Consider the following 23,888-nt stretch of genomic DNA (forward strand, 5'->3'; position numbering starts at 1 on the left):
CTGTGGCTTTTTCTAGGGGCTCCCAGGAGTTTCTCTGCCCGAATCCTTGGCATGGTCTGGGCTGGATTCGCTATGATTATTGTAGCCTCCTACACTGCCAACCTGGCTGCCTTCCTGGTGTTGGACAGGCCAGAGGAGAGGATAACTGGCATTAATGATCCCCGGGTAAGTAGGACATTCTCTGATTGGTTAATTATACCTGCCTGATACCATGTTGTTTGGCTACTAGCATTATTATTAGCCACAAGTGGAGATAAGGGGGGCCCAGGAATGCACTGGTGCCACTAGGAGGGGCATTGCACACACTGGGGTCACTGCAGGGTAGTTTCTGGGTGGATAAGTGAGTGGAATTCATGCCTGGGGCCGGCGGCCAAGTTCTGAATAGTGATAGTCTTTCACTTGTATCACTACTGGGATAGGTGTCGCTAATACACAAGCACAGCAACCATTCCTTTATTCTCCTAACTGTTCTCGGCCTCGAGCCTCGTCGTTTGACAGATATTTACCCAGTCAGGTCGTTCCTGTATGGGCCGATTGTGTCCCGCTGCTCTGGAGACCACACAAACACACACTCGCACAGTGCAGCAAGGCTAATGGGTGTGAGGTATCCCATCTGCAGAGTCATGTTTTATTGCAAAATGTATTCTTTCCTAGCTATGCCTTTCACTTCTGCCCCTTCTCCCCCTCCAGTTCCCAGGGTGGGAAACCTGCAAGTAATGCGGAATCTCCCTGACCCCCCGTGGCTTGGCTACATGGCCATTAAGCTGGGTGGAAATCCCCTGCAATTCCTGGGACTAATAACTTGCCCCCAGTTTTACCCCTTTAACACTTTCTTGCTTTCTCCACACACAGCTGCGCAACCCCAGTGACAAGTTTATCTACGCCACCGTCAAGCAAAGCTCTGTGGACATATATTTCCGGAGACAGGTAGAACTCAGCACCATGTACAGACACATGGAAAAGCACAACTACGAGAGCGCAGCGGAAGCCATACAAGCTGTGCGGGACAAGTAAGCGCCCATGGGGCTTGGCTCAAAACACTCCTATGTTCCCCATAGAGATCCCTTGCAAGAGCAGAACAATCTATGGGGCAATACCAATTGACTAAATGAGGGAGCATCAATTGCCCCCCTGTAGGGTGGCCATACACCATAAGATTTGCTTGTTTGGTGATATTGCCAAAAGACTAAATCTTTCCCCCAATATGCCCACCTTGGGGCCAAACGATTGCATTGCAATGAAGGGGATAGGGAAGGTTAGAGTAAAGGCCCCCATACACGGGCTGATTCTAGCTGCCAATATGGGTCCCTTAGACCGATTCGGCAGCTAATCGGCCCGTGTATGGGGACTACTGACGGGCCTGCCAGATCTCGATCGGCAGGTTAGAAAACCTAGTCGGATCGGGGACCGCATCGACCCGTTGATGCGGTCCCCGAACCGACTTTGCCTATGCCCGTCATTATAATTCGAATTAGCCTACATTCCCCCGATATTGCCCACCCGTAGGTAGGGATATCGGAAGAAGATCCGCTCGCTTGGCGACATCGCCAAGCGAGCGGATCTTAAGGTGTACGGCCACCTTAAGGACTGCAGCAATGAGCCAATCAGAAATTGGTCAGGGAGGCCTGTTGGGGGGCCCCATACACAGGCAGATAAGCTGCCAAGTTGGGCTTAAGGCCCCGAATTGGCATCTGAAATCTGTCTGTGTATGGCCACCTTTACACAAAATGATCTGGTCTGGTGTAAACAAGCACTTGCACTGCTCATGGGTGTGTTTGTGTAGCAAGGAATGTAGGGGAATTCAGTGAGATACTGGCACCAATTGTATGAGGATATTCTCTATCATTCCCTGTTAAAGGGGTAGTTCACCGTAACTTTTAATATGATGTAGACATTGATATCCTGAGACAATTTACAATTGGTCTTCAGTTTTTATGGTTTTTCAATTACTTAGCTTTTTGCTCAGCAGCTCCCCATTTCGTTCTTTAGCAGCTGTCTGGTTGCTAGAGTTTTATTTACCCTAGCGACCAGGCAGTGGTGGGAATGTGAATAGTAAAGGGCACTGGAAAGAGGCAGAAGAGGAAGGCAAATAATTTAGAAACTATAAAAAAAAAAAATAATGAAGACCAATTGCAAAGTTACTAGGAATAGGGTATTCTGTAACATACTAAAACTTAAAGGTGAAGCACCCCCTTTAGCATGAAAGCTTTCCTAAAAGAATACAGTGCAATAAGCTATGGAATTGTACTGAGAGTCATGTAGAAATACAGGCTCCCTCTATAGTTGGGTTCTGCCGTGTCGGTGCAACAGAGGAGCTGTAAGAAAGTCAGCATTAGTCTGAACCGGTTTGGTGGGTTTCCTCCTTGGGACTTACAGAGTGCTGCTGACCCCTAGTGATGACTGCTCTGTAATGCACCTTACATTAGGGGGTCCCCCCCCAATTTGGTACTGACCCTTTTCCTCTTGCACCTCAGCAAACTGCATGCGTTTATATGGGACTCGGCCGTGCTGGAGTTTGAGGCCTCTCAGAAGTGTGACCTTGTTACCACCGGTGAATTGTTCTTCCGCTCCGGCTTCGGCATTGGCATGAGAAAAGACAGCCCCTGGAAACAGAACGTCTCACTCAACATCCTAAAGTAAGTACCCCCTGGCATATTGCTGCCACTCCTACTTGCCCTTTAGCGAGAGGGGTTTTTGGCTTCCACAATGTCTGCCAGACCTGTGTGTCCTATACAGCTGGGGCCCCTAGGGTCTGGGCTGCCCAGGAGATCCCCTGTTACTCTGACCCTCCCTGTAGGGTGGAAAATACCCCTCCTAATCCAGTTCTGGTGTTTGCAGGTCCCACGAGAACGGCTTTATGGAAGAGCTGGATAAGACCTGGGTCAGGTACCAGGAGTGCGATTCCCGCAGCAATGCCCCAGCCACACTGACCTTTGAGAACATGGCAGGTATGTGAATAGGGGTGAGCCCCTAATACATGGCACCCCTAGCTACACGTGGCTGTTATGGAGTGTAAACAAGGCCTTTAACCACATGAGATGAAATTTGAGTCCACTGAGAAACCCTTGTCCTGGGTAATAAAACCCAGTCTTACCCTGGTAATGAAACCCAGTCTTACCCTGATAATAAAACGCAATCTTACCCTGGTAATAAAACCCAATCTTACCCTGGTAATAAAACCCAGGCATACCCTGATAATTAAACCCAGTCTTACCCTGGTAATTAAACCCAGTCTTGCCCTGGTAATAAAACCCAATCTTACCCTGGTAATAAAACCCAGGCTTACACTGGTAATAAAACCCAGGCTTACCCTGATAATTAAACCCAGTCTTACCCTGGTAATTAAACCCAGTCTTACCCTGGTAATAAAACCCAATCTTACCCTGGTAATAAAACCCAGGCTTATCCTGATAATTAAACCGAGTCTTACCCTGGTAATAAAACCCAGGCTTACCCTGATAATTAAACCGAGTCTTACCCTGGTAATAAAACCGAGTCTTACCCTGGTAATAAAACCGAGTCTTACCCTGGTAATTAAACCTAGGCTTACCCTGGTAATAAAACCCAGTCTTGCCCTGGTAATAAAACCCAGTCTTACCCTGGTAATAAAACCCAGTCTTACCCTGGTAATAAAACCAGTCTTACCCTGGTAATTAAACCCAGTCTTACCCTGGTAATTAAACCCAGGCTTACCCTGGTAATTTAACCCAGTCTTGCCCTGGTAATTAAAACCAGTCTTACCCTGGTAATTAAACCCAGGCTTACCCTGGTAATAAAACCCAGTCTTACCCTGGTAATTAAACCCAGTCTTACCCTGGTAATTAAACCCAGTCTTACCCTGGTAATAAAACCCAGTCTTACCCTGGTAATTTAACCCAGTCTTGCCCTGGTAATTAAAACCAGTCTTACCCTGGTAATTAAACCCAGGCTTACCCTGGTAATTAAACCCAGGCTTACCCTGGTAATAAAACCCAGTCTTACCCTGGTAATTTAACCCAGTCTTACCCTGGTAATTAAACCCAGGCTTACCCTGGTAATCAAACCCAGTCTTACCCTGGTAATCAAACCCAGTCTTACCCTGGTAATTAAACCCAGTCTTACACTGGTAATTTAACCCAGTCTTACCCTGGTAATAAAACCCAGGCTTACCCGGTAATAAAACCCAGGCTTACCCTGGTAATAAAACCCAGTCTTACCCTGGTAATAAAACCCAGGCTTACCCTGGTAATTAAACCCAGTCTTACCCTGGTAATTTAACCCAGTCTTACCCTGGTAATAAAACCCAGGCTTACCCTGGTAATTAAACCCAGTCTTACCCTGGTAATTAAACCCAGTCTTACCCTGGTAATTAAACCCAGTCTTACCCTGGTAATAAAACCCAGTCTTACCCTGGTAATAAAACCCAGTCTTACCCTGGTAATTTAACCCAGTCTTACCCTGGTAATTAAACCCAGTCTTACCCTGGTAATTAAACCCAGTCTTACCCTGGTAATTAAACCCAGTCTTACCCTGGTAATAAAACCCAGTCTTACCCTGGTAATTTAACCCAGTCTTACCCTGGTAATAAAACCCAGTCTTACCCTGGTAATTAAACCCAGTCTTACCCTGGTAATTTAACCCAGTCTTACCCTGGTAATAAAACCCAGGCTTACCTTGGTAATTAAATCCAGTCTTACCCTGATAATTAAACCCAGTCTTACCCTGGTAATTAAACCCAGTCTTACCCTGGTAATAAAACCCAGTCTTATCCTGGTAATTAAACCCAGTCTTACCCTGGTAATTAAACCCAGTCTTACCCTGGTAATTAAACCCAGTCTTACCCTGGTAATTTAACCCAGTCTTGCCCTGGTAATTTAACCCAGTCTTACCCTGATAATTAAACCCAGTCTTACCCTGGTAATAAAACCCAGTCTTACCCTGGTAATTTAACCCAGTCTTACCCTGGTAATTAAACCCAGTCTTACCCTGGTAATTAAACCCAGTCTTACCCTGGTAATTAAACCCAGTCTTACCCTGGTAATTAAACCCCTCCTAATTCTCTGATTTTCCTTGCAGGGGTCTTCATGCTGGTCGCTGGGGGCATTGTTGCCGGAATCTTTTTGATATTCATTGAGATTGCCTACAAGCGGCACAAGGATGCCCGCAGGAAGCAGATGCAGTTGGCCTTTGCTGCCGTTAACGTATGGAGAAAAAACCTGCAGGTATGAGGAACAAACCCCTGTGTTTTAGAGCCATTCCCTGCCAGGTGCCAGGTGGCGCTCCCTCTCACAGATAAGCAGATAAGCCTCCTTTTAACTGGATTATTATTACTATTATTATTGGATGTCGTGGGGTTTCCATCCACTTTTTCCATTTCACTGTGACTCCCAGGTGGCGCCACGTAACAGCGTATAATCACCATTCCTCTAACTCCAGCTCCACTGCCCTGTCACTGGCAGAGCGGCGCCAGCAGTATGGCCCCCCCTTCTGACACTGACGCGGCATACGGCTGTGCCATTCTGTTACCTATTGAGCATAAAGTGAATCAAACCACAAAGCTGCAGTATTATCTGATGTCACCCTTGTGTTATTCGCCTCCCCAGTACGGAGTAATAGGACATCAGTCTGTTCCCCAGAGCCTGAGATGGTTGCACCCCCTCTTCAACCAGGGCCCAGTAGTGACCTGCCTTTTAGCCAGGGCACAGTAATGACCTCCCATGTAACCCGGGCACAGTAGTGACCTCCCATTTAACCCGGGCACAGTAGTGACCTCCCATTTAACCCGGGCACAGTAGTGACCTCCCCTTTAACCCAGGCACACTAGTGACCTCCCATTTAACCCGGGCACAGTAGTCACCTCCCATTTAACCCGGGCACAGTAGTGACCTCCCCTTTAACCCAGGCACACTAGTGACCTCCCATTTAACCCGGGCACAGTAGTCACCTCCCATTTAACCGAAGCACACTAGTGACCTCCCATTTAACCGAAGCACACTAGTGACCTCCCATTTAACCGAAGCACACTAGTGACCTCCCATTTAACCGAAGCACACTAGTGACCTCCCACTTAACCCGGGCACAGTAGTGACCTCCCATTTAACCCGGGCACAGTAGTGACCTCCCCTTTAACCCAGGCACACTAGTGACCTCCCATTTAACCCGGGCACACTAGTGACCTCCCATTGAACCAGGGCACACTAGTGACCTCCCATTTAACCGAAGCACACTAGTGACCTCCCATTTAACCGAAGCACACTAGTGACCTCCCACTTAACCCGGGCACAGTAGTGACCTCCCATTTAACCCGGGCACAGTAGTGACCTCCCCTTTAACCCAGGCACACTAGTGACCTCCCATTTAACCCGGGCACACTAGTGACCTCCCATTGAACCAGGGCACACTAGTGACCTCCCATTTAACCCGGGCACAATAGTGACCTCCCACTTAACCCGGGCACAATAGTGACCTCCCACTTAACCCGGGCACAGTAGGGCACACCCAGTTTTCTTTGCAGGGCCCTTTCCTTCTCCTGACAATGAGCAGGATTAAAGGGGAAGTAATCTATTCTGAGAGCTGGCACTGGGGTTGAGCCCTATGAGGTGCATGATGTGTTTATTCGCTAGGTGTGCGGGGAGTCGCTGGCCACACAGGGCAATAATACTGCAGCTTTAGTAGCGACCCCCCTCGCTCCTTGTGTTGGAATCTCTCAATTTCCTGTCATTAATGTGCTAATTAACGAAGCCTTTCCTTTGCAGCCCGGAACATCAGTTCAGTAATCTGAGTCATTTCCATCGGTGTACCATTGGACTGCACTTTAAGAAAAAATGCCTACAGCAGCCACATGGGTTTGTAGCTTGCATCCAATCACACTCTCTAAATCGCCCGACTGCCGCACATTCCCGCCGATGCACCCATTCCTGACCCGCCACGTCGGCGGGCAAATACCAAGTTATGAACCCGTGTTGCTCCTGTAGCTGATTTTTTACCATGACGCAAATACCGATTCTTTTTTTTTTTGTTTTGTTTTTCCAAAAATTTATTTTTGGGGATTTGTTAAAAAAAAAAAAAAAAAAGTGCGGTTGCAAACTCTTCATTTGCGAGACTTTGATTCCCAAGCAAAGTGGTGCGTGTGCTTTAGGTCTGTCAGGTCCTGCAGACTTGGGAGATGGAGACATTGATCCGTGTATAACGGGACGGCGGGAAATGCCACATCGCTCAGCCGCCGCTGTGACTTAAAGGGGCAGATTCACAAAGCAGAATTGCTGCCCCAGCCGGTGCCTACTGTACCGAGCCCTTGGCATCAGCTATCTCCTTAGTGTCTAGCAACGGGGCACCACCCGCAAATCCAACTTTGTGTGCCCTGGGTGCAGGGTGCAATGATTGGCAACGCTCTGGCCTGGATTTGTGGGAAGGCCCGCGCCTAGGGTGGCACATCTGCCAGTCTGGACACACAGGAGTCCCTAGTCCAAAGCGGCTGTAAAAAGGAACAAGGTCGAGCTGCTGGGTTACAAGGTGGGTTGCTAGGCAGGTGGGTGGCCAGTACAGCTGAGGCTGGCCCATTTTAGTAATCAGGCCCTGGCAAAGCTCATTGTGTGGGCACAACATTCCTACATACAGGGCCTTTACTTTGCCTTTAGATAAATGGGGGCACAGTTCTCACTGGCCTGCAGAGAATCCGCCTCTTTAAGGCACAGTCGGGCTGAAAATCCTATTTATCGGACCCTATTCTCCTCCATAACCACCAGAAACCGGCGCCTGTCATGCACAAGTCCCAGTCGGACCCGGAAGCCTTAAGCTCCGAGTATCTGGAAATCATTAACGGTTGTGGGCAAAGCGAATAGAAGTCACATGGTGACTGGGAAGCCGGCGACTCTGGGCACGTGCAGTACACACGATGTCTGCGCTCTCTCCCCCCCCCCGCCGAGGAGAAGTCTGCACACAGCACTGGACTGCAGCAGCACCGCAGTTTTCACTTGCCGCCCTTCCTACACCAGGCCCACGGGCGACCATTTTGACAATCCGACACTTTTTCCCCCCTCCAGATTTTAGAAAGAAAACAAATAGCAGAAGGGAAGCAAGTGAAAAAAAAGATAAATTTCCATGAAATTTGGCTTTGGGATCACACGTAGATACTAGAAACGGAGTGAAACGCCATTTCATTGCATCCATCCTGCTTCCCCCCCTCCCCACCCCGTATGTGCATGGATATCAGAAAGGAACCGCAAAATTTATCCCATCTGCGGTGCCCCTCACCCGTGGAATAAATTTGTGTTATATCCCGGTGGGTATAACGGAAGCCATTTATTTTCTACCCCCCCCCCCCCCCCCACTGCTCATTTCCCAGTCTCATACCATTATAGTAACCACCTCACCCAGCGGTAGCATTTGCTTGATGCTTTTCTTTTGCCATTTTGTTTTTATTCTTTTTGGTTTTTTTTCTGCTTTGGAAAAAAATTGACGCTTTCAGCCGATGCACCATTTAAATTTTTGAATACATTTTTTACAGAATACTCATAAATGGCCGCTTTCTAATGCAGTCTTCTATCTTTCTTATGACCCAGCCTCCAGCATACAGATCCTTTAGCCGTCCATAGACCCCCCCCAACCCCAGCTTAGAGCTGCCCAACCCTTGGCTTGGTCACCTCACCCTACGCCTGAGGCACCATAACTAGCAAAGTGCAGGATGGAGCCACAGATGCACCAATAGAGTCGTAGCTGGAGCAAACAAGATGGCAGAGAGGCACAGAGACTGCCACCTTTTTATCTTGCCCCGGTGGCCGACCCAACAAACATACAGGCCCATCCTCAGTGCCCAAGTAACGGCCATATCTACCTATGCGGTGACCATCTGTATAACAGCCCCAGCCCAGCGAGGGAGCAGAAGAGGGCCTTAGTCTTGCTCAGGATTGGAGGACAGGACTCCCCCCCTACCCCCCAGCTTATAGCGCATATAGGCTGACGCAGAGGCCCGTTAGAGATCTAATTGCTTATACATATTCATTTTAGGATAGAAAAAGTGGTAGAGCAGAACCTGACCCTAAAAAGAAAGCCTCTTTTAGGTCCATCACCTCCACCCTGGCCTCCAGCTTCAAGAGACGTAGGTCCTCCAAAGACACGGTAAGAGGAAGAAGACTTTCAGCCCTCTCTATCTCTCTCTCTCTCTTTGGCTTGCTCTTCCTACTCTCTCATGGCTCAGTCTCATCCCTTGTCTCTACTCTATGCTTCTCTCTCTAACTCTCTCTCATCCTCTCTATCTCTCTCTCTCCTCTCTCTGCCATCCCATTGACTGCCAATTGCCCGTTCAGAAGCTGCTGCACATGTACCCGCAGCATTCCATGGCCTCATGTTCGTCCACAGTCAGTCAGTTGGTCACTTTGGTCGGTCATCTCTAATGTACCTAGCTCTAACCCAGCGCTCTCCAGCAAGGGCCCCGGAGCCAAACTGTCCCTTTTTGTCTCTTTAACAAGCCGCAACTTTCTCTTTTTGCAAAAAAAAAAAAAAGAAATCTCTATATTTTTTTTCCTACTGGTGCCAACTTTTTATACTAAAGCCCCTTCTTTTTGTGTTTTCTTTTGAATGTTCTGTCGTTCCTTGTTGTACGCCTCGGGGGGGTGGGGGGGGCACCCGGAATTTTCTTTTGCCCCAGGTTTCACATCACTGAGAGTCATGTTTTGCGTTACACGTACCTGTATTTTCTGTTTGTTACGATGGCACTTTTCTGAAGGTCCCACCACCCCCCGCTCTAAATATCATAACCCCCCCCTGTGAAGTTAACCCTTTCATCATTTCCAAGTGCAAACAAACTTTCAGTACCGGAACCTTTTTTATCCTTACAAAAGAAATGTCAGAATGTTATGTTACTGGTTGGTTTCCGCTGTGTACTTCAGTGTGTGAGTATGTGCTATATACAGATATACTATAGAGCTATACATATACAGCAGTCTCTCATAGCTGTCTCTCCTGTACTAGGGGCTAGGGACGGGCACTCACAGCCCACAGTGCTCTCTCCTCCTATAAGGGCTTCTTTTAGTATGACGTAGAGAGTAATATTCTGAGACAGTTTGCAATTGGTCTTCATTTTTTATTATTTGTAGTTTTTTTTAGCTCTCTTTTTGGTTGCTAGGGTCTGAATTACCTTAGCAACCATGGAGTGGTTTCAATGGGACACTGGTATATAGATAGGAGGGGGGACCAGAATACAAAAATAAGTGGTAGAAAGTAACAATAACAATAAAACTGGAGCCTCACAGAGCAATAGGTTCTGGCTGCCGGGGTCAGTGACCCCCATTGGAAAGCTGCAAAGAGTTTAGAAGAAGACAACAAATAATTAAAAAACTATAACAAATAAACAATGAAGACCAATTGAAAAGCTGCTTAGAATTGGCCTTTCTATAACATACTAACATTTAATCTCTATACATTATTGAGACCTCACTATACACACACCTGTATCTATCTGTTCCATACACGAGCATGTAAATCACACACATAATGTAGGAGGGGGTCTGTTTGCCCCCTCCCACCCCCCCACCCCCCCCCCACCCCCAGCAGGCACACATGGGGAGAGGGTAGTAGGGCAATTTGTGGCATACATTGAATATATGTGTATTTGCTGCCGCTGATTTTGTAGGTCGAGTTGTTAAGGACAGACATTACCAGAGAAACGCGAGGGCGCCCCTTGTTTTAGGTAAATTTGGTGTCACTGTCGTTAGTCCCTCGTTAGTAGCTTTCTGTGACTTTTCTGACCCAAACTATAACAACTGCGGAACCTCCTTGCTTATTGTCTCCTAGTGCCATTCTATTCTGATACCTCAGTCGGGCCCCGTGTTACATACCTGCTTCTAGGGGAGCTTAGTGATAAGGGGTCAGATCCTCAGTAGGAACCTTGTCCCCCCCCCCCCCCCCCCCCACAAGTGCAAAGCTCCAGGCCTGGACTGGGGTACAAAATAGGCCCTGGCATTCCCAGTACCCAGAGGCACAAACAGCCCCCCCAGCCCAATAAATAGTGACTGTCTGTGGCACCTTACAGCCCCCCTGGCATTCCCAGTACCCAGAGGCACAAACAGCCCCCCCCAGCCCAATAAATAGTGACTGTCTGTGGCACCTTACAGCCCCCTGGCATTCCCAGTACCCAGAGGCACAAACAGCCCCCCCCCAGCCCAATAAATAGTGACTGTCTGTGGCACCTTACAGCCCCCCTGGCATTCCCAGTACCCAGAGGCACAAACAGCCCCCCCCCCCAGCCCAATAAATAGTGACTGTCTGTGGCACCTTACAGCCCCCCTGGCATTCCCAGTACCCAGAGGCACAAACAGCCCCCCCCAGCCCAATAAATAGTGACTGTCTGTGGCACCTTACAGCCCCCTGGCATTCCCAGTACCCAGAGGCACAAACAGCCCCCCCAGCCCAATAAATAGTGACTGTCTGTGGCACCTTACAGCCCCCCTGGCATTCCCAGTACCCAGAGGCCCAAACAGCCCCCCCCAGCCCAATAAATAGTGACTGTCTGTGGCACCTTACAGCCCCCCTGGCATTCCAGTACCCAGAGGCACAAACAGCCCCCCCCCCCAGCCCAATAAATAGTGACTGTCTGTGGCACCTTACAGCCCCCCTGGCATTCCCAGTACCCAGAGGCACAAACAGCCCCCCCCCAGCCCAATAAATAGTGACTGTCTGTGGCACCTTACAGCCCCCCTGGCATTCCCAGTACCCAGAGGCACAAACAGCCCCCCCAGCCCAATAAATAGTGACTGTCTGTGGCACCTTACAGCCCCCTGGCATTCCCAGTACCCAGAGGCACAAACAGCCCCCCCCAGCCCAATAAATAGTGACTGTGGCACCTTACAGCCCCCCTGGCATTCCCAGTACCCAGAGGCACAAACAGCCCCCCCAGCCCAATAAATAGTGACTGTCTGTGGCACCTTACAGCCCCCCGGCATTCCCAGTACCCAGAGGCACAAACATCCCCCCCCCCCCAGCCCAATAAATAGTGACTGTCTGTGGCACCTTACAGCCCCCCCTGGCATTCCCAGTACCCAGAGGCACAAACAGCCCCCCCCCAGCCCAATAAATAGTGACTGTCTGTGGCACCTTACAGCCCCCCCCCCTGGCATTTGCCAGAACCCACAGATTGCCAGTCCAGGCCTGATTCCCGGCACTTCCGGCCCCGGCCAGGGGATTGGATACAGCACCAGAATCCCAGTTTTGAGCCAGTGTTGCCATTAGATCCCAGGGAAGCCCATTGCAGGTTGGCAGTGTGTGGCAGTTAGTAGAAGTGCTGGCAGTTGCACTATTTGGGATTTATGGACTGGTGGAAGTGCCAGCCCTGTATCACTGTATCTCACTAATCTTCATTGTTGGCCCTGGGCATTGGGGGGGGGGGGGGGGGCATAGTGGATATTTCTGTTGTTTATCTATACATAAGACTCTGTACAAAGCCGGGGAAGCCGTATGTTAGTGCTGCCCTGTGCCAGCGGCTTTGTATCCAGCACATTCAGGCAGGAACAGCCCTGTGAGGTTTCTCTATGGCAGGAGAGAGCTTTGTTCCGTACATGGGCGGCCATTGTGTATCTCCCAGCATGGCAGCCGTGTAGCAGCGGCCGCTCTGATAATGGGCTGTAGTGCCAGCGTGGGCTTGCTGGGAAACACACAGGCTTAGGGATTGGGGAGAAATCCAATAGTGGAATAGACGGGGGCTCAGATATATACAGGGGGCTCAAATATATATAAACAGGGGGCTCAGATCTATATATGGGGGGGGCTCAAATCTATATAAACAGGGGGCTCAGATCTATATATGGGGGGGCTCAAATCTATATAAACAGGGGGCTCAGATCTATATATGGGGGGGCTCAGATCTATATAAACGGGGCTCAAATCTATATATGGGGGGGCTCAGATCTATATACAGGGGGCTCAGATCTATATATGGGGGGGCTCAGATCTATATACAGGGGGCTCAGATCTATATACGGGGGGCTCAGATCTATATACGGGGGGCTCAGATCTATATATGGGGGGCTCAGATCTATATATCAGGGGGCTCAGATCTATATATAAGGGGGCTCAGATCTATATACAGGGGGCTCAGATCTATATACAGGGGGCTCAGATCTATATAGGGGGCTCAGATCTATATACGGGGGGCTCAGATCTATATACAGGGGGCTCAGATCTATATACAGGGGGCTCAGATCTATATATAAGGGGGGCTCAGATCTATATAGGGGGGGCTCAGATCTATATACGGGAGGGCTCAGATCTATATACGGGGGGGCTCAGATCTATATATGGGGGGGCTCAGATCTATATATGGAGGGGGGCTCAAATCTATATATGGAGGGGGGCTCAGATCTATATATATATACAGGGGGCTCAGATCTGTATACAGGGGGTTAGTATATATACATGGGGAGGCTGTGCTTGAGTTGTATCCCCGTTTGGCCCAGTGCTGGTTCTGGCTGTATACAGTGCCAGGCTGTGCCACATAGCCCTAATACACATACAGAGCGCCCCCCCCCAGCATCCCATGGGTCCGTGTGCGTGTGTCCGTCTGTACAGAAGCCCGGGGGGGGGGGGGCAGGGTTCATGTTCTCTGTAGGTGTAGGGACCTGTGAGTGCATACGGGGGGCGCTCCATACGTTGCAGAGCTACATCCCCCCCCTGGTGTGTAGTCCCGCCAGCTCTGGAGAGCCCCCCGTCTGTGCCTGTTCAGAGCCTCTCTGTATCTGTAGCCCACCCCCCCGCTGGGTGAGCAAGTGCCCCACGGCGCCCGAACGCCCCGTCGTGTCTTGCCTGTATTGCCGTTTCTCAATGTAAAGCAATTGTGTTTCGCCCATGGGCGCCAGGTCCTCGCCTGCCTCTATAACGGGCCCAACTTGTTGTCATTTTACAGACATAAAAATCTGCAGAGCAGTACAGAACAGGAGCTGCCAGCCCCCCCGCGCCTTGGCCCCAGTTGTGCCTCATGTTTGCTCTCTGTGTATTTGTATTTTACAGCAATACCACCCCACCGATATCACGGGGCAGCTAAATCTGTCCGACCCTTCTGTTAGCACTGTGGTGTAACCCCCCCAACGGAGAGACAATGACTGTTCTGTGGGTACGGACGCGGGCAGGGCCGACGCCGGATACTGGGACTGGCACTGGATTTTATTGGGACATTGCAACAGTGACTGGAAAATGCCCCCCCCTCCCCACCGAGTAATCTGTAAATATATATATATTTTTTTTCTCCCCCGAGACCGGTTGGAATAAAAGAGACTTTTGTACGCCCCGATGGTTCTATTCGGATAATCCTTTGTGCGCAGGATGGGGGCCCGCGTCAGTGCTGCCCGCTAAGGATTATGGCTCCGCCCTGCGTTTAGCTCATTGCATGGATAATCGCTGTATAATGCTGTATATACTGTCTTCTGCTATATATATATATATTATATACACACCCCTGTCTGTACCATATGTTGTACATACTTGTATATATACATGGGCCGCGATCATGTAATGTTACTAGGGGGGGGCAGGGCCCCCCAACTGATGGTTTCCCCCATATCCCTGTTATTTGGGGGTGTACAACCCTGTGAGCAAGCAACAAATACTAAATAAATACCATATACACACTGTGTGGGTACAAGAACTCCCATAATTCCCCTAAGCCCTCCCCACCGTGGGACACAGGGCAGTTGGGCAGTATTATATCTATGGGCAGAGGGTAAAGGGCAAGGGCAACAAGAGTCCTGACAGTTGGTAAGTATTTCATTAGTACAGTTTGGGCCTAGGGGGGACTGACCCATAAACACGTCACTGCCATTAGTACAGTTTGGGCCTAGGGGGGACTGACCCATAAACACGTTGGTGCCATTAGTACAGTTTGGGCCTAGGGGGGACTGACCCATAAACACGTTGGTGCCATTAGTACAGTTTGGGCCTAGGGGGGACTGACCCATAAACACGTCACTGCCATTAGTACAGTTTGGGCCTAGGGGGGACTGACCCATAAACACGTCGGTGCCATTAGTACAGTTTGGCCTAGGGGGGACTGACCCATAAACACGTCACTGCCATTAGTACAGTTTGGGCCTAGGGGGGACTGACCCATAAACACATCGGTGCCATTAGTACAGTTTGGGCCTAGGGGGGACCGACCCATAAACACGTCGGTGCCATTAGTACAGTTTGGGCCTAGGGGGGACCGACCCATAACACGTCGGTCCCATTAGTACAGTTTGGGGCCTAGGGGACTGACCCCCATAAACACGTCGGTGCCATTAGTACAGTTTGGGCCTAGGGGGGACTGACCCATAAACACGTCGTGCATTAGTACAGTTTGGGCCTAGGGGGGACTGACCCATAAACACGTCACTGCCATTAGTACAGTTTGGGCCTAGGGGGGGACTGACCCATAAACACGTCACTGCCATTAGTACAGTTTGGGCCTAGGGGGACTGACCCATAAACACGTCAACTGCCATTAGTACAGTTTGGGGCCTAGGGGGACTGACCCATAAACACGTCGGTGCCATTAGTTACAGTTTGGGCCTAGGGGGGACTGACCCATAAACACGTCACTGCATTAGTACAGTTTGGGCCTAGGGGACTGACCCATAAACACGTCGGTGCCATTAGTACAGTTTGGGCCTAGGGGGGACTGACCCATAAACACGTCACTGCCATTAGTACAGTTTGGGGCCTAGGGGGGACCGACCCATAAACACGTCGGTGCCATTAGTACAGTTTGGGCCTAGGGGGGACTGACCCATAAACACGTCACTGCCATTAGTACAGTTTGGGCCTAGGGGGGACTGACCCATAAACACGTCGGTGCCATTAGTACAGTTTGGGCCTAGGGGGGACTGACCCATAAACACATCGGTGCCATTAGTACAGTTTGGGCCTAGGGGGACCGACCCATAAACACGTCGGTGCCATTAGTACAGTTTGGGCCTAGGGGGACCGACCATAAACACGTCGGTGCCATTAGTACAGTTTGGGCCTAGGGGGGACTACCATAAATCGGTGCCATTAGTACAGTTTGGGCCTAGGGGGGACCGACCCATAAACACGTCGGTGCCATTAGTACAGTTTGGGCCTAGGGGGGATTGACCCATAAACACGTCGGTGCCATTAGTACAGTTTGGGCCTAGGGGGGACTGACCCATAAACACGTCGGGGCCATTAGTACAGTTTGGGCCTAGGGGGGACCGACCCATAAACACGTCGGTGCCATTAGTACAGTTTTGGGCCTAGGGGGACGCGACCATAAACACGTCGGTGCCATTAGTACAGTTTGGGCCTAGGGGGGACTGACCCATAAACACGTCGGTGCCATTAGTACAGTTTAGGCCTAGGGGGGACCGACCATAAACACGTCGGTGCCATTAGTAACAGTTTGGGCCTAGGGGGGACTGACCATAAACACGTCGGTACCATTAGTAAAGTTTGGGCCTAGGGGGGGACTGACCCATAAACACGTCGGTGCCATTAGTACAGTTTGGGCCTAGGGGGGACTGACCCATAAACACGTCGGTGCCATAGTACAGTTTGGGCCTAGGGGGGACTGACCCATAAACACGTCGGTGCCATTAGTACAGTTTGGGCCTAGGGGGGACTGACCCATGGGGGGGGGGGCAGTACAGACCCTGCAGAGGGTTTGGTGCCGCTATAGAGACATTACATGTAACAGATACAGAGCGCTGATCCGTTTGTATCCCCTGTACAGAATGTCCCTGGTTCTGATGCACAGAGTGTGTCCTATTCCTACGGCAGGAACAGAGCCTGAATGTTCTGAAATAAACCCATTTGTAATTAAATCCATGAGAAACACCTTGTCCTTTGGTCTTTACTCTGCTGGGGGTGGGGCCATGATGGCCCGCCCACTCCTTAGTCATGTGTGCAGAGGGAAATGGGAGGAGAGTAAGTGAGGAGGTGGGGCAGAGGGAGAATGGGGAGGAGAGGAGGTGGAGCAGAGGGAGAATGGGAGGAGAGGGGGTGGGGCAGAGGGAGAATGGGAGGAGAGGGGGTGGGGCAGGGAGAGGGGGTGGAGCAGAGGAGAATGGGAGGAGAGGGGGTGAGGAGGTGGGGCAGAGGAGAATGGGAGGAGAGGGGGTGGGCAGAGGGAGAATGGGAGGAGAGGGGGTGGGGCAGAGGGAGAATGGGAGGAGAGGGGGTGGGGCAGAGGGAGAATGGGAGGAGAGGGGGTGGGGGCAGAGGGAGAATGGGAGGAGAGGGGTGGGGCAGAGGGAGAATGGGAGGAGGGGGGTGGGGCAGAGGGAGGGAGACGGGGGTGGGCAAGAGGGAGGAGAGGGGGTGGGGGCAGAGGGAGAATGGGAGGAGAGGCGGGTGGGCAGAGGGGAGAGGGGGAGGAGAGGGGGTGGGGGCTAGAGGGAGCAATGGCGGGAAGGGGGTGGGCAGAGGGAGAACGGAGGCATGAGGGAGTGGGGCAGAGGGAGATTGGGGTAGGAGAGGGGAGTGGGGCAGAGGGAGAATGGGAGGAGGGGGTGGGGCAGAGGGAGAAATGGGAGGAGAGGGGGATGGGGCAGAGGGAGAATGGGAGGAGGAGGGGTGGGCGGGGCAGAGGGTAGAAAGGGAGGAGAAGGGGGTTGGGGCAGGAGGGGAGAATGGGAGAAGAGGGGGTGGGCAGGAGGGAGAATGGGAGGAGAGGGGGTGGGGTGCAGAGGGAGAATGGGAGGAGTAGGAAGTGCAGAAGGGTGGGGCAGAGGAGAGAATTGGGGAGGAGAGGAGCGTGGAGCAGAGGGAGAGGGTGGAGCAGAGGGATGGAATGGGAGGAGAGGAGGTGGAGCAGAGGGAGAGGGGGTGGGGCAGAGGGAGAATGGGAGGAGAGGGGTGGGGGCAGAGGGAGAATGGGAGGAGAGGGGGGGGCAGAGGGAGAGGGGGGTGGGCAGAGGGAGAATGGGAGGAGAGGGTGGGGCAGGTGGGAGAATGGGAGGAGAGGAGGTGGAGCAGAGGGAGAGGGGGTGGGGCAGAGGGAGAATGGGAGGAGAGGGGGTGGGGCAGAGGGAGAATGGGAGGAGAGAGGATGGGGGGGTGGGGCAGAGGGAGGAGAGGTGGGGGCAGAGGGAGGAGAGGGGGTGGGGCAGAGGGAGAATGGGAGGAAGGGGGTGGGGCAGAGGGAGAATGGAGGAAGTGACGGTGGGGCAGAGGGAGAATGGGAGGAGAGGGGTGGGGCAGAGGGAGAATGGGAGGAGAGGGGGTGGGGCAGAGGGAGAATGGGAGGAGAGGGGGTGGGGCAGAGGAGAATTGGAGGAGAGTGCGGGTGGGGCAGAGGGAGATTGGGAGGAGAAGGGGGTGGGGCAGAGGGAGAAATGGAGGGAGAGGGGGTGGGGCAGAGGGAGAATGGGAGGAGAGGGGGTGGGGCAGAGGGAGAATGGGAGGAGAGGGGGTGGGGCAGAGGGAGAATGGGAGGAGAGGGGGTCGGGCAGAGGGAGAATGGGAGGAGAGGGGGTGGGCAGAGGGAAATGGGAGGAGAGGGGGTCGGGCAGAGGGAGAATGGGAGGAGAGGGGGCGGGGCAGAGAAGAGAATGGGAGGAGAGGGGCGGGGCAGAGGGAGAATGGGAGGACGAGGGTGGGCAGGGGGAGAATGGGAGGAGAGGGGGTGGGGCAGAGGGAGAATGGGAGGAGAGGGGGCGGGGCAGAGGGAGAATGGGAGGAGAGGGGGCGGGGCAGAGGGAGAATGGGAGGAGAGGGGGTGGATTAGATAAATCAGGGGGGCACTCACTGTAGTCAGGAAGTGTGGGTGCTGCCACGCCTCCCAAAAAATTTTAAACCCAAAAATTTTAAAAAAAACAAACAAAAAAAAAAAAAAAAAAAACCAAAAATTAAAAAAGCCAAAGGGGGCTCCTGGGGCTCACGTCATTATGAATAAGTCACTTTATTATGCTCATTACACACAGAGAGACTCACCCCGGGGGCTTAGCGGGTTCCCTGGCTTCACCCTAGTGCCGTGCCCCTAAGCAGCCACCTGTGTATATCCCCTTGCACCCACTAACAGTATTACCCCCATCAGCACCAACACCCCTAAGGCGCCCCCAAGTGGTACATACACATAATATATCTAACATGGCCCTGAGTATGATTATTACTTATACATATGTCTGGGCACATCCCATACAGGCAGAGATTGTCATCACTACATCACTTTATTTGCAATAACAGGAAGAACCCCCACCCCCTAGTGAGACCCCCCACCCCCTAGTGAGACCCCCCACTCCCTAGTGAGACCCCCCACCCCCTAGTGAGACCCCCCACCCCCTAGTGAGACCCCCCACCCCCTAGTGAGACCCCCCACTCCCTAGTGAGACCCCCCCCACCCCCTAGTGAGACCCCCCACCCCCTAGTGAGACCCCCCACCCCTGAGTGGACCCCCCCACCCCCTAGTGAGACCCCCCACCCCTAGTGAGACCCCCCACCCCCTAGTGAGACCCCCCCACCCCCTAGTGAGGACCCCCCCACCCCTAGTGAGACCCCCCCACCCCCTAGTGAGACCCCCCACCCCCTAGTGAGACCCCCCACCCCCTAGTGAGACCCCCCACTCCCTAGTGAGACCCCCACCCCGCTAGTGAGACCCCCCACTCCCTATTGAGACCCCCCCCCCCCTAGTGAGACCCCCCACTCCCTAGTGAGGACCCCCCACCCCCTAGTGAGACCCTCCCACTCCCTAGTGAGACCCCCCCACCCCTAGTGAGACCCCCCCACTCCCTAGTGAGACCCCCCACTCCCTAGTGAGGACCCCCCACCCCCTAGTGAGACCCCCAACACCCCCTAGTGAGACCCCCCCACCCCCTAGTGAGACCCCCCCACTCCCTAGTGAGACCCCCCACTCCCTAGTGAGATCCCCCCACCCCCCTAGTGAGACCCCCCCACCCCCTAGTGAACCCCCCCATTCCCTAGTGAGACCCCCCACTCCCTAGTGAGACCCCCCACTCCCTAGTGAGACCCCCCCACTCCCCAGTGAGACCCCCCCACTCCCCAGTGAGACCCCCCCACCCCCAGTGAGACCCCCCCACTCCCTAGTGAGACCCCCCCACCCCCTAGTGAGACCCCGACCCCTAGTGAGACCCCCCCACCCCCTAGTGAGACCCCCCCCACCCCCTAGTGAGACCCCCCCTCCCTAGTGAGACCCCCCATTCCCTAGTGAGACCCCCCACTCCCTAGTGAGACCCCCCACCCCCTAGTGAGACCCCCCACTCCCTAGTGAGACCCCCCACCCCTAGTGAGACCCCCCCACTCCCCAGTGAGACCCCCCCACCCCCTAGTGAGACCCCCCCATCTTCCCTAGTGAGGCCCCCATACAATTGTGTGGCCCTTAAGTGGTAAAGCCACTATATATTATGCACCTCCCCCTAATATCCCATTTGGGTTTATCTGGAAGCTGATTGGGCCCCCTCTCTCCCCTGCCCCCTCCGTATGGGTAACTTGCCCTTCCTTCTGTAGCAGGAAATGTAGTGCCCCCCTCGGGGTTGTCTTGCCCACATACTGACCCCCACATTCCCCCCCCCAGCTGCCTACACTATCCATTCTAAAGGGCCATCGAAGTACTGGGGGATCTTACAAACACGAGCCGTATAGGTACCCTAATAGTACTGGCAACATCAGCCACCCCCGGGCTTTGCCTAATGGTTTGTCCCCCAGTCCAATAACAAACCCCCCCAACTGGCCAGTCTCTTGGCACCAATCCCCCGCCGCCTAATGGTTTCTCCCCCAGTCCAATAACAAACCCCCCGACTGGCCAGTCTCTTGGCACCAATCCCCCCGCCTTAATGGTTTCTCCCCCAGTCCAATAACAAACCCCCCGACTGGCCAGTCTTCTTGGCACCAATCCCCCCCGCCTAATGGTTTCTCCCCCAGTCCAATAACAAACCCCCGACTGGCCAGTCTCTTGGCACCAATCCCACCCGCCTAATGGTTTCTCCCCCAGTCCAATAACAAACCCCCCGACTGGCCAGTCTCTTGGCACCAATCCCACCCGCCTAATGGTTTCTCCCCCAGTCCAATAACAAACCCCCCGACTGGCCAGTCTCTGGCACCAATTCCCCCCGCCTAATGGTTTCTCCCCCAGTCCAATAACAAACCCCCCGACTGGCCAGTCTCTTGGCACCAATCCCCCCCGCCTTAAATGGTTTCCCCCCAGTCCAATAACAAACCCCCGACTGGCCAGTCTCTTGGCACCAATCCCACCCGCCTAATGGTTTCCCCCCAGTCCAATTAACAAAACCCCCCCGACTGGCCAGTCTCTTGGCACCAATCCCACCCGCCTAATGGTTTCCCCCCAGTCCAATAACAAACCCCCCGACTGGCCAGTCTCTTGGCACCAATCCCACCCGCCTAATGGTTTCTCCCCCAGTCCAATAACAAACCCCGCATGCTGGCCAGTCTCTTGGCACCAATCCCCCCGCCTAATGGTTTCTCCCCCAGTCCAATAACAAACCCCCCGACTGGCCAGTCTCTTGGCACCAATCCCCCCCGCCTAATGGTTTCCCCCCAGTCCAATAACAACCCCCCGACTGGCCAGTCTCTTGGCACCAATCCCCCCCGCCTAATGGTTTCTCCCCCAGTCCAATAACAAACCCCCCGACTGGCCAGTCTCTTGGCACCAGTACCAGTCAGGTTCTGCACTCAGGCAGTTGGTGCCCGTAGATAATGGCATCCCTCCGGGTCACAATGCTTTTCCGGTACATGTGGGGCCTCGCTTTCCGCCAGTGCTGGAAGTGTTGGCACGTGACCACCAGGGAGCCAATGGCGAAGCAGAGGCCGATGCTCCCAATACACAGAGTGAGCCCAATGCAGAGGAAATACAATTGGGCCGAGAGAGAGAGAAGGTTCTGGCACTGCCGGAAGGAGTCCCCTTGTATCCCCAGCAGCGGGTACTGGTCCAGATACCCCGGGAACCCACACAGTGTTCTGTCCCGCTCTGTAAGGGAATGGGAGGAGAGGTTACTACCCACAGTAGGGGGGTATCAGCCCCAAACAGTTGCCCTTATAGATGAATTGCCCCTCAGTAGGAGGGTTTGGGGCAGAACACAAGTGCCTCACCTTCTAATCTCTCCGGGTTCTGTTTGATCCAGTTCAGCAGCGTTTGGATCTGGCACGTACAGGCCCAAGGGTTCCCGTCCAGCCGCAGGTGCCTCAGGTTGCCCAGGTTGCCCAGGAGTGGGCCGGCTAAGCCCGTCAGGGCATTATTATGCAAATAGAGGGTATCTAGGGCGAGCGAGGAGTCCAGGGCACTGCCAGGCAGCTCCGAGATCCGGTTGTTGCCCAGGTCCAATGTGAGCAGGTTGGCCAGGGGCCGGAAGAGCTCGGCCGGGATGGTGGCCAGCTGGTTGGCGCTCAGGTCCAGGTAGGTGAGGTTCTGCTGGTACCGGAAGGCTCGGCTGTGGATGGTGGAGATGCGGTTGCTGCGCAGGTCCAGATGCTCCATCCGCCGGTACCGCTGCAGGCACAGCCCAGTGATGGCGCCGATGTGGTTGTAGCCCAGCAGCACCGTGTGGGAGTCTCCCTCCATATCCCTGGGGATGAAGTAAAGCCCCTTATTGGTACAGTCCGTTCTGCCCCCCCTGCAGGTACAGCTACTGGTACAGCCCAATGTGCCCCCTAGAACCGCAGCCAAGAGCACTGCCCGGGGCGCCACACAGCCGGCCATTGTGCCACGTGGGCAAGTCGGGCTCCGAGCCCCAGAACTTTCTGTGGTGCTCCGGTACCTCCCAATTTACTAAGCAAACAGCACGTCATGTGATCTCTGCAAATATCAGCAGGGCTTAATTATGCGCTTGGCACGCCATTGTTCTGCTGGGAGCCTCCTTGGCTCCCCCCTCGGCACCGGGAGAAACCTTTAACCCCTTTAGGGTACCCACTAGCACCCCATGCCCATACTTAGGGATCTTGCCCCGCCCCCTGTCACTATAGCCCCCTGTCACTATAGCCCCCTGTGCCCCGCCCCTGTCACTATAGCCCCCTGTGCCCCGCCACCCTGTCACTATAGCCCCCTGTGCCCCGCCCCTGTCACTATAGCCCCCTGTGCCCCGCCCCCTGTCACTATAGCCCCCTGTGCCCCGCCCCTGTCACTATAGCCCCCTGTGCCCCGGCCCCTGTCACTATAGCCCCTGTGCCCGCCCCTGTCACTATAGCCCCCTGTGCCCCGCCCCCTTCACTATAGCCCCCTGTGCCCCGCCCCTGCCACTATAGCCCCCTGTGCCCCGCCCCTGTCACTATAGCCCCCTGTGCCCCAGCCGGACCAGCACAGAGGGGAGAAACTGGTGTCGGGGAGTCTGTGTCCCATTGGCCGGGGGGCAGCAGTTACCCCCAATCCTGTCAGTACCCTGGGGTTTGTGCAGATCCTATTGCCCCAGGGGTTAATAACTGACCCTGTACCGACATTTAGCCCCCACAGTGACTCCCCCAGAGAGAGGCGCACCCATGTGACACCCACCTGCCCCCCAGGGCCCTGGGAATGTTACCCCGCTCTGTACTGGGGCCACTGGCAGCCCCTTGTGGGGGTAACGGGGGGGGCAAAACAACACACTGTTTCCCCTGAGGAATAGGGCGTTAGAGAGTGGGTGTTAGAGAGAGAGTGTTACAGAGAAGAGTTAGAGTGTTAGAGTGAGCTTTCCAGACTTAGTGAGAGAGTATTAGAGAGATTTAGAGACAGAGAGAGAGTGTTAGAGAAAGGGTATTAGAGAGTGCGAGAAAGTGTTAAAGAAAGGGCGAGAGACAGAGCCAAAAAAACAAACACTCTCACTGTCTGTGTATTTACCCTCCTGCCCCGGCCGTTGCCCGGGGGGGGGGGGGGGGGGGGGGGTAATAATAACCCACCAGGGAGAGATAAGCCGTGCCCCACAGACAGGTGCGGTCTCTCTATCAGTAACGGCTCCCATTGCCCTTGGCTTATTGCCCTCCCAGTC

At 53.3% G+C, this 23,888-nt stretch overlaps 2 protein-coding genes across 13 annotated transcripts in view; one reads left to right on the forward strand and one right to left on the reverse strand.

The window, feature by feature from the left end:
- grin1 (glutamate ionotropic receptor NMDA type subunit 1) overlaps nt 1-14,597 on the forward strand; it is a 51,006-nt gene extending 36,409 nt beyond the window's left edge. For 4 of the 12 annotated variants that reach the window (XM_031890572.1, XM_031890571.1, XM_012969766.3 and 1 more), the window contains 7 exons: nt 17-165; nt 853-1,010; nt 2,475-2,636; nt 2,839-2,948; nt 5,056-5,201; nt 8,986-9,096; nt 13,978-14,597. In XM_031890572.1, coding sequence (XP_031746432.1) covers nt 17-165; nt 853-1,010; nt 2,475-2,636; nt 2,839-2,948; nt 5,056-5,201; nt 8,986-9,096; nt 13,978-14,046 — 905 coding nt within the window. In that variant the 3' untranslated portion in view covers nt 14,047-14,597. 12 annotated transcript variants of the gene reach the window in all.
- Nucleotides 14,598-21,397: 6,800 nt separating this feature from the next.
- Nucleotides 21,398-22,825, reverse strand: lrrc26 (leucine rich repeat containing 26). The gene is made up of 2 exons (XM_031890619.1): nt 22,024-22,825; nt 21,398-21,901 (listed from the first exon to the last, which is right to left on the reverse strand). Exons 1-2 carry the CDS (start codon nt 22,628-22,630, stop codon nt 21,594-21,596), a joined length of 915 nt encoding a protein of 304 aa, XP_031746479.1. The 5' UTR covers nt 22,631-22,825; the 3' UTR covers nt 21,398-21,593.
- Nucleotides 22,826-23,888: the final 1,063 nt, after the last annotated feature.

The sequence above is a fragment of the Xenopus tropicalis genome, chromosome 8 (genome assembly GCF_000004195.4).
Source record: "Xenopus tropicalis strain Nigerian chromosome 8, UCB_Xtro_10.0, whole genome shotgun sequence".
Lineage (NCBI taxonomy): Eukaryota > Metazoa > Chordata > Amphibia > Anura > Pipidae > Xenopus > Xenopus tropicalis.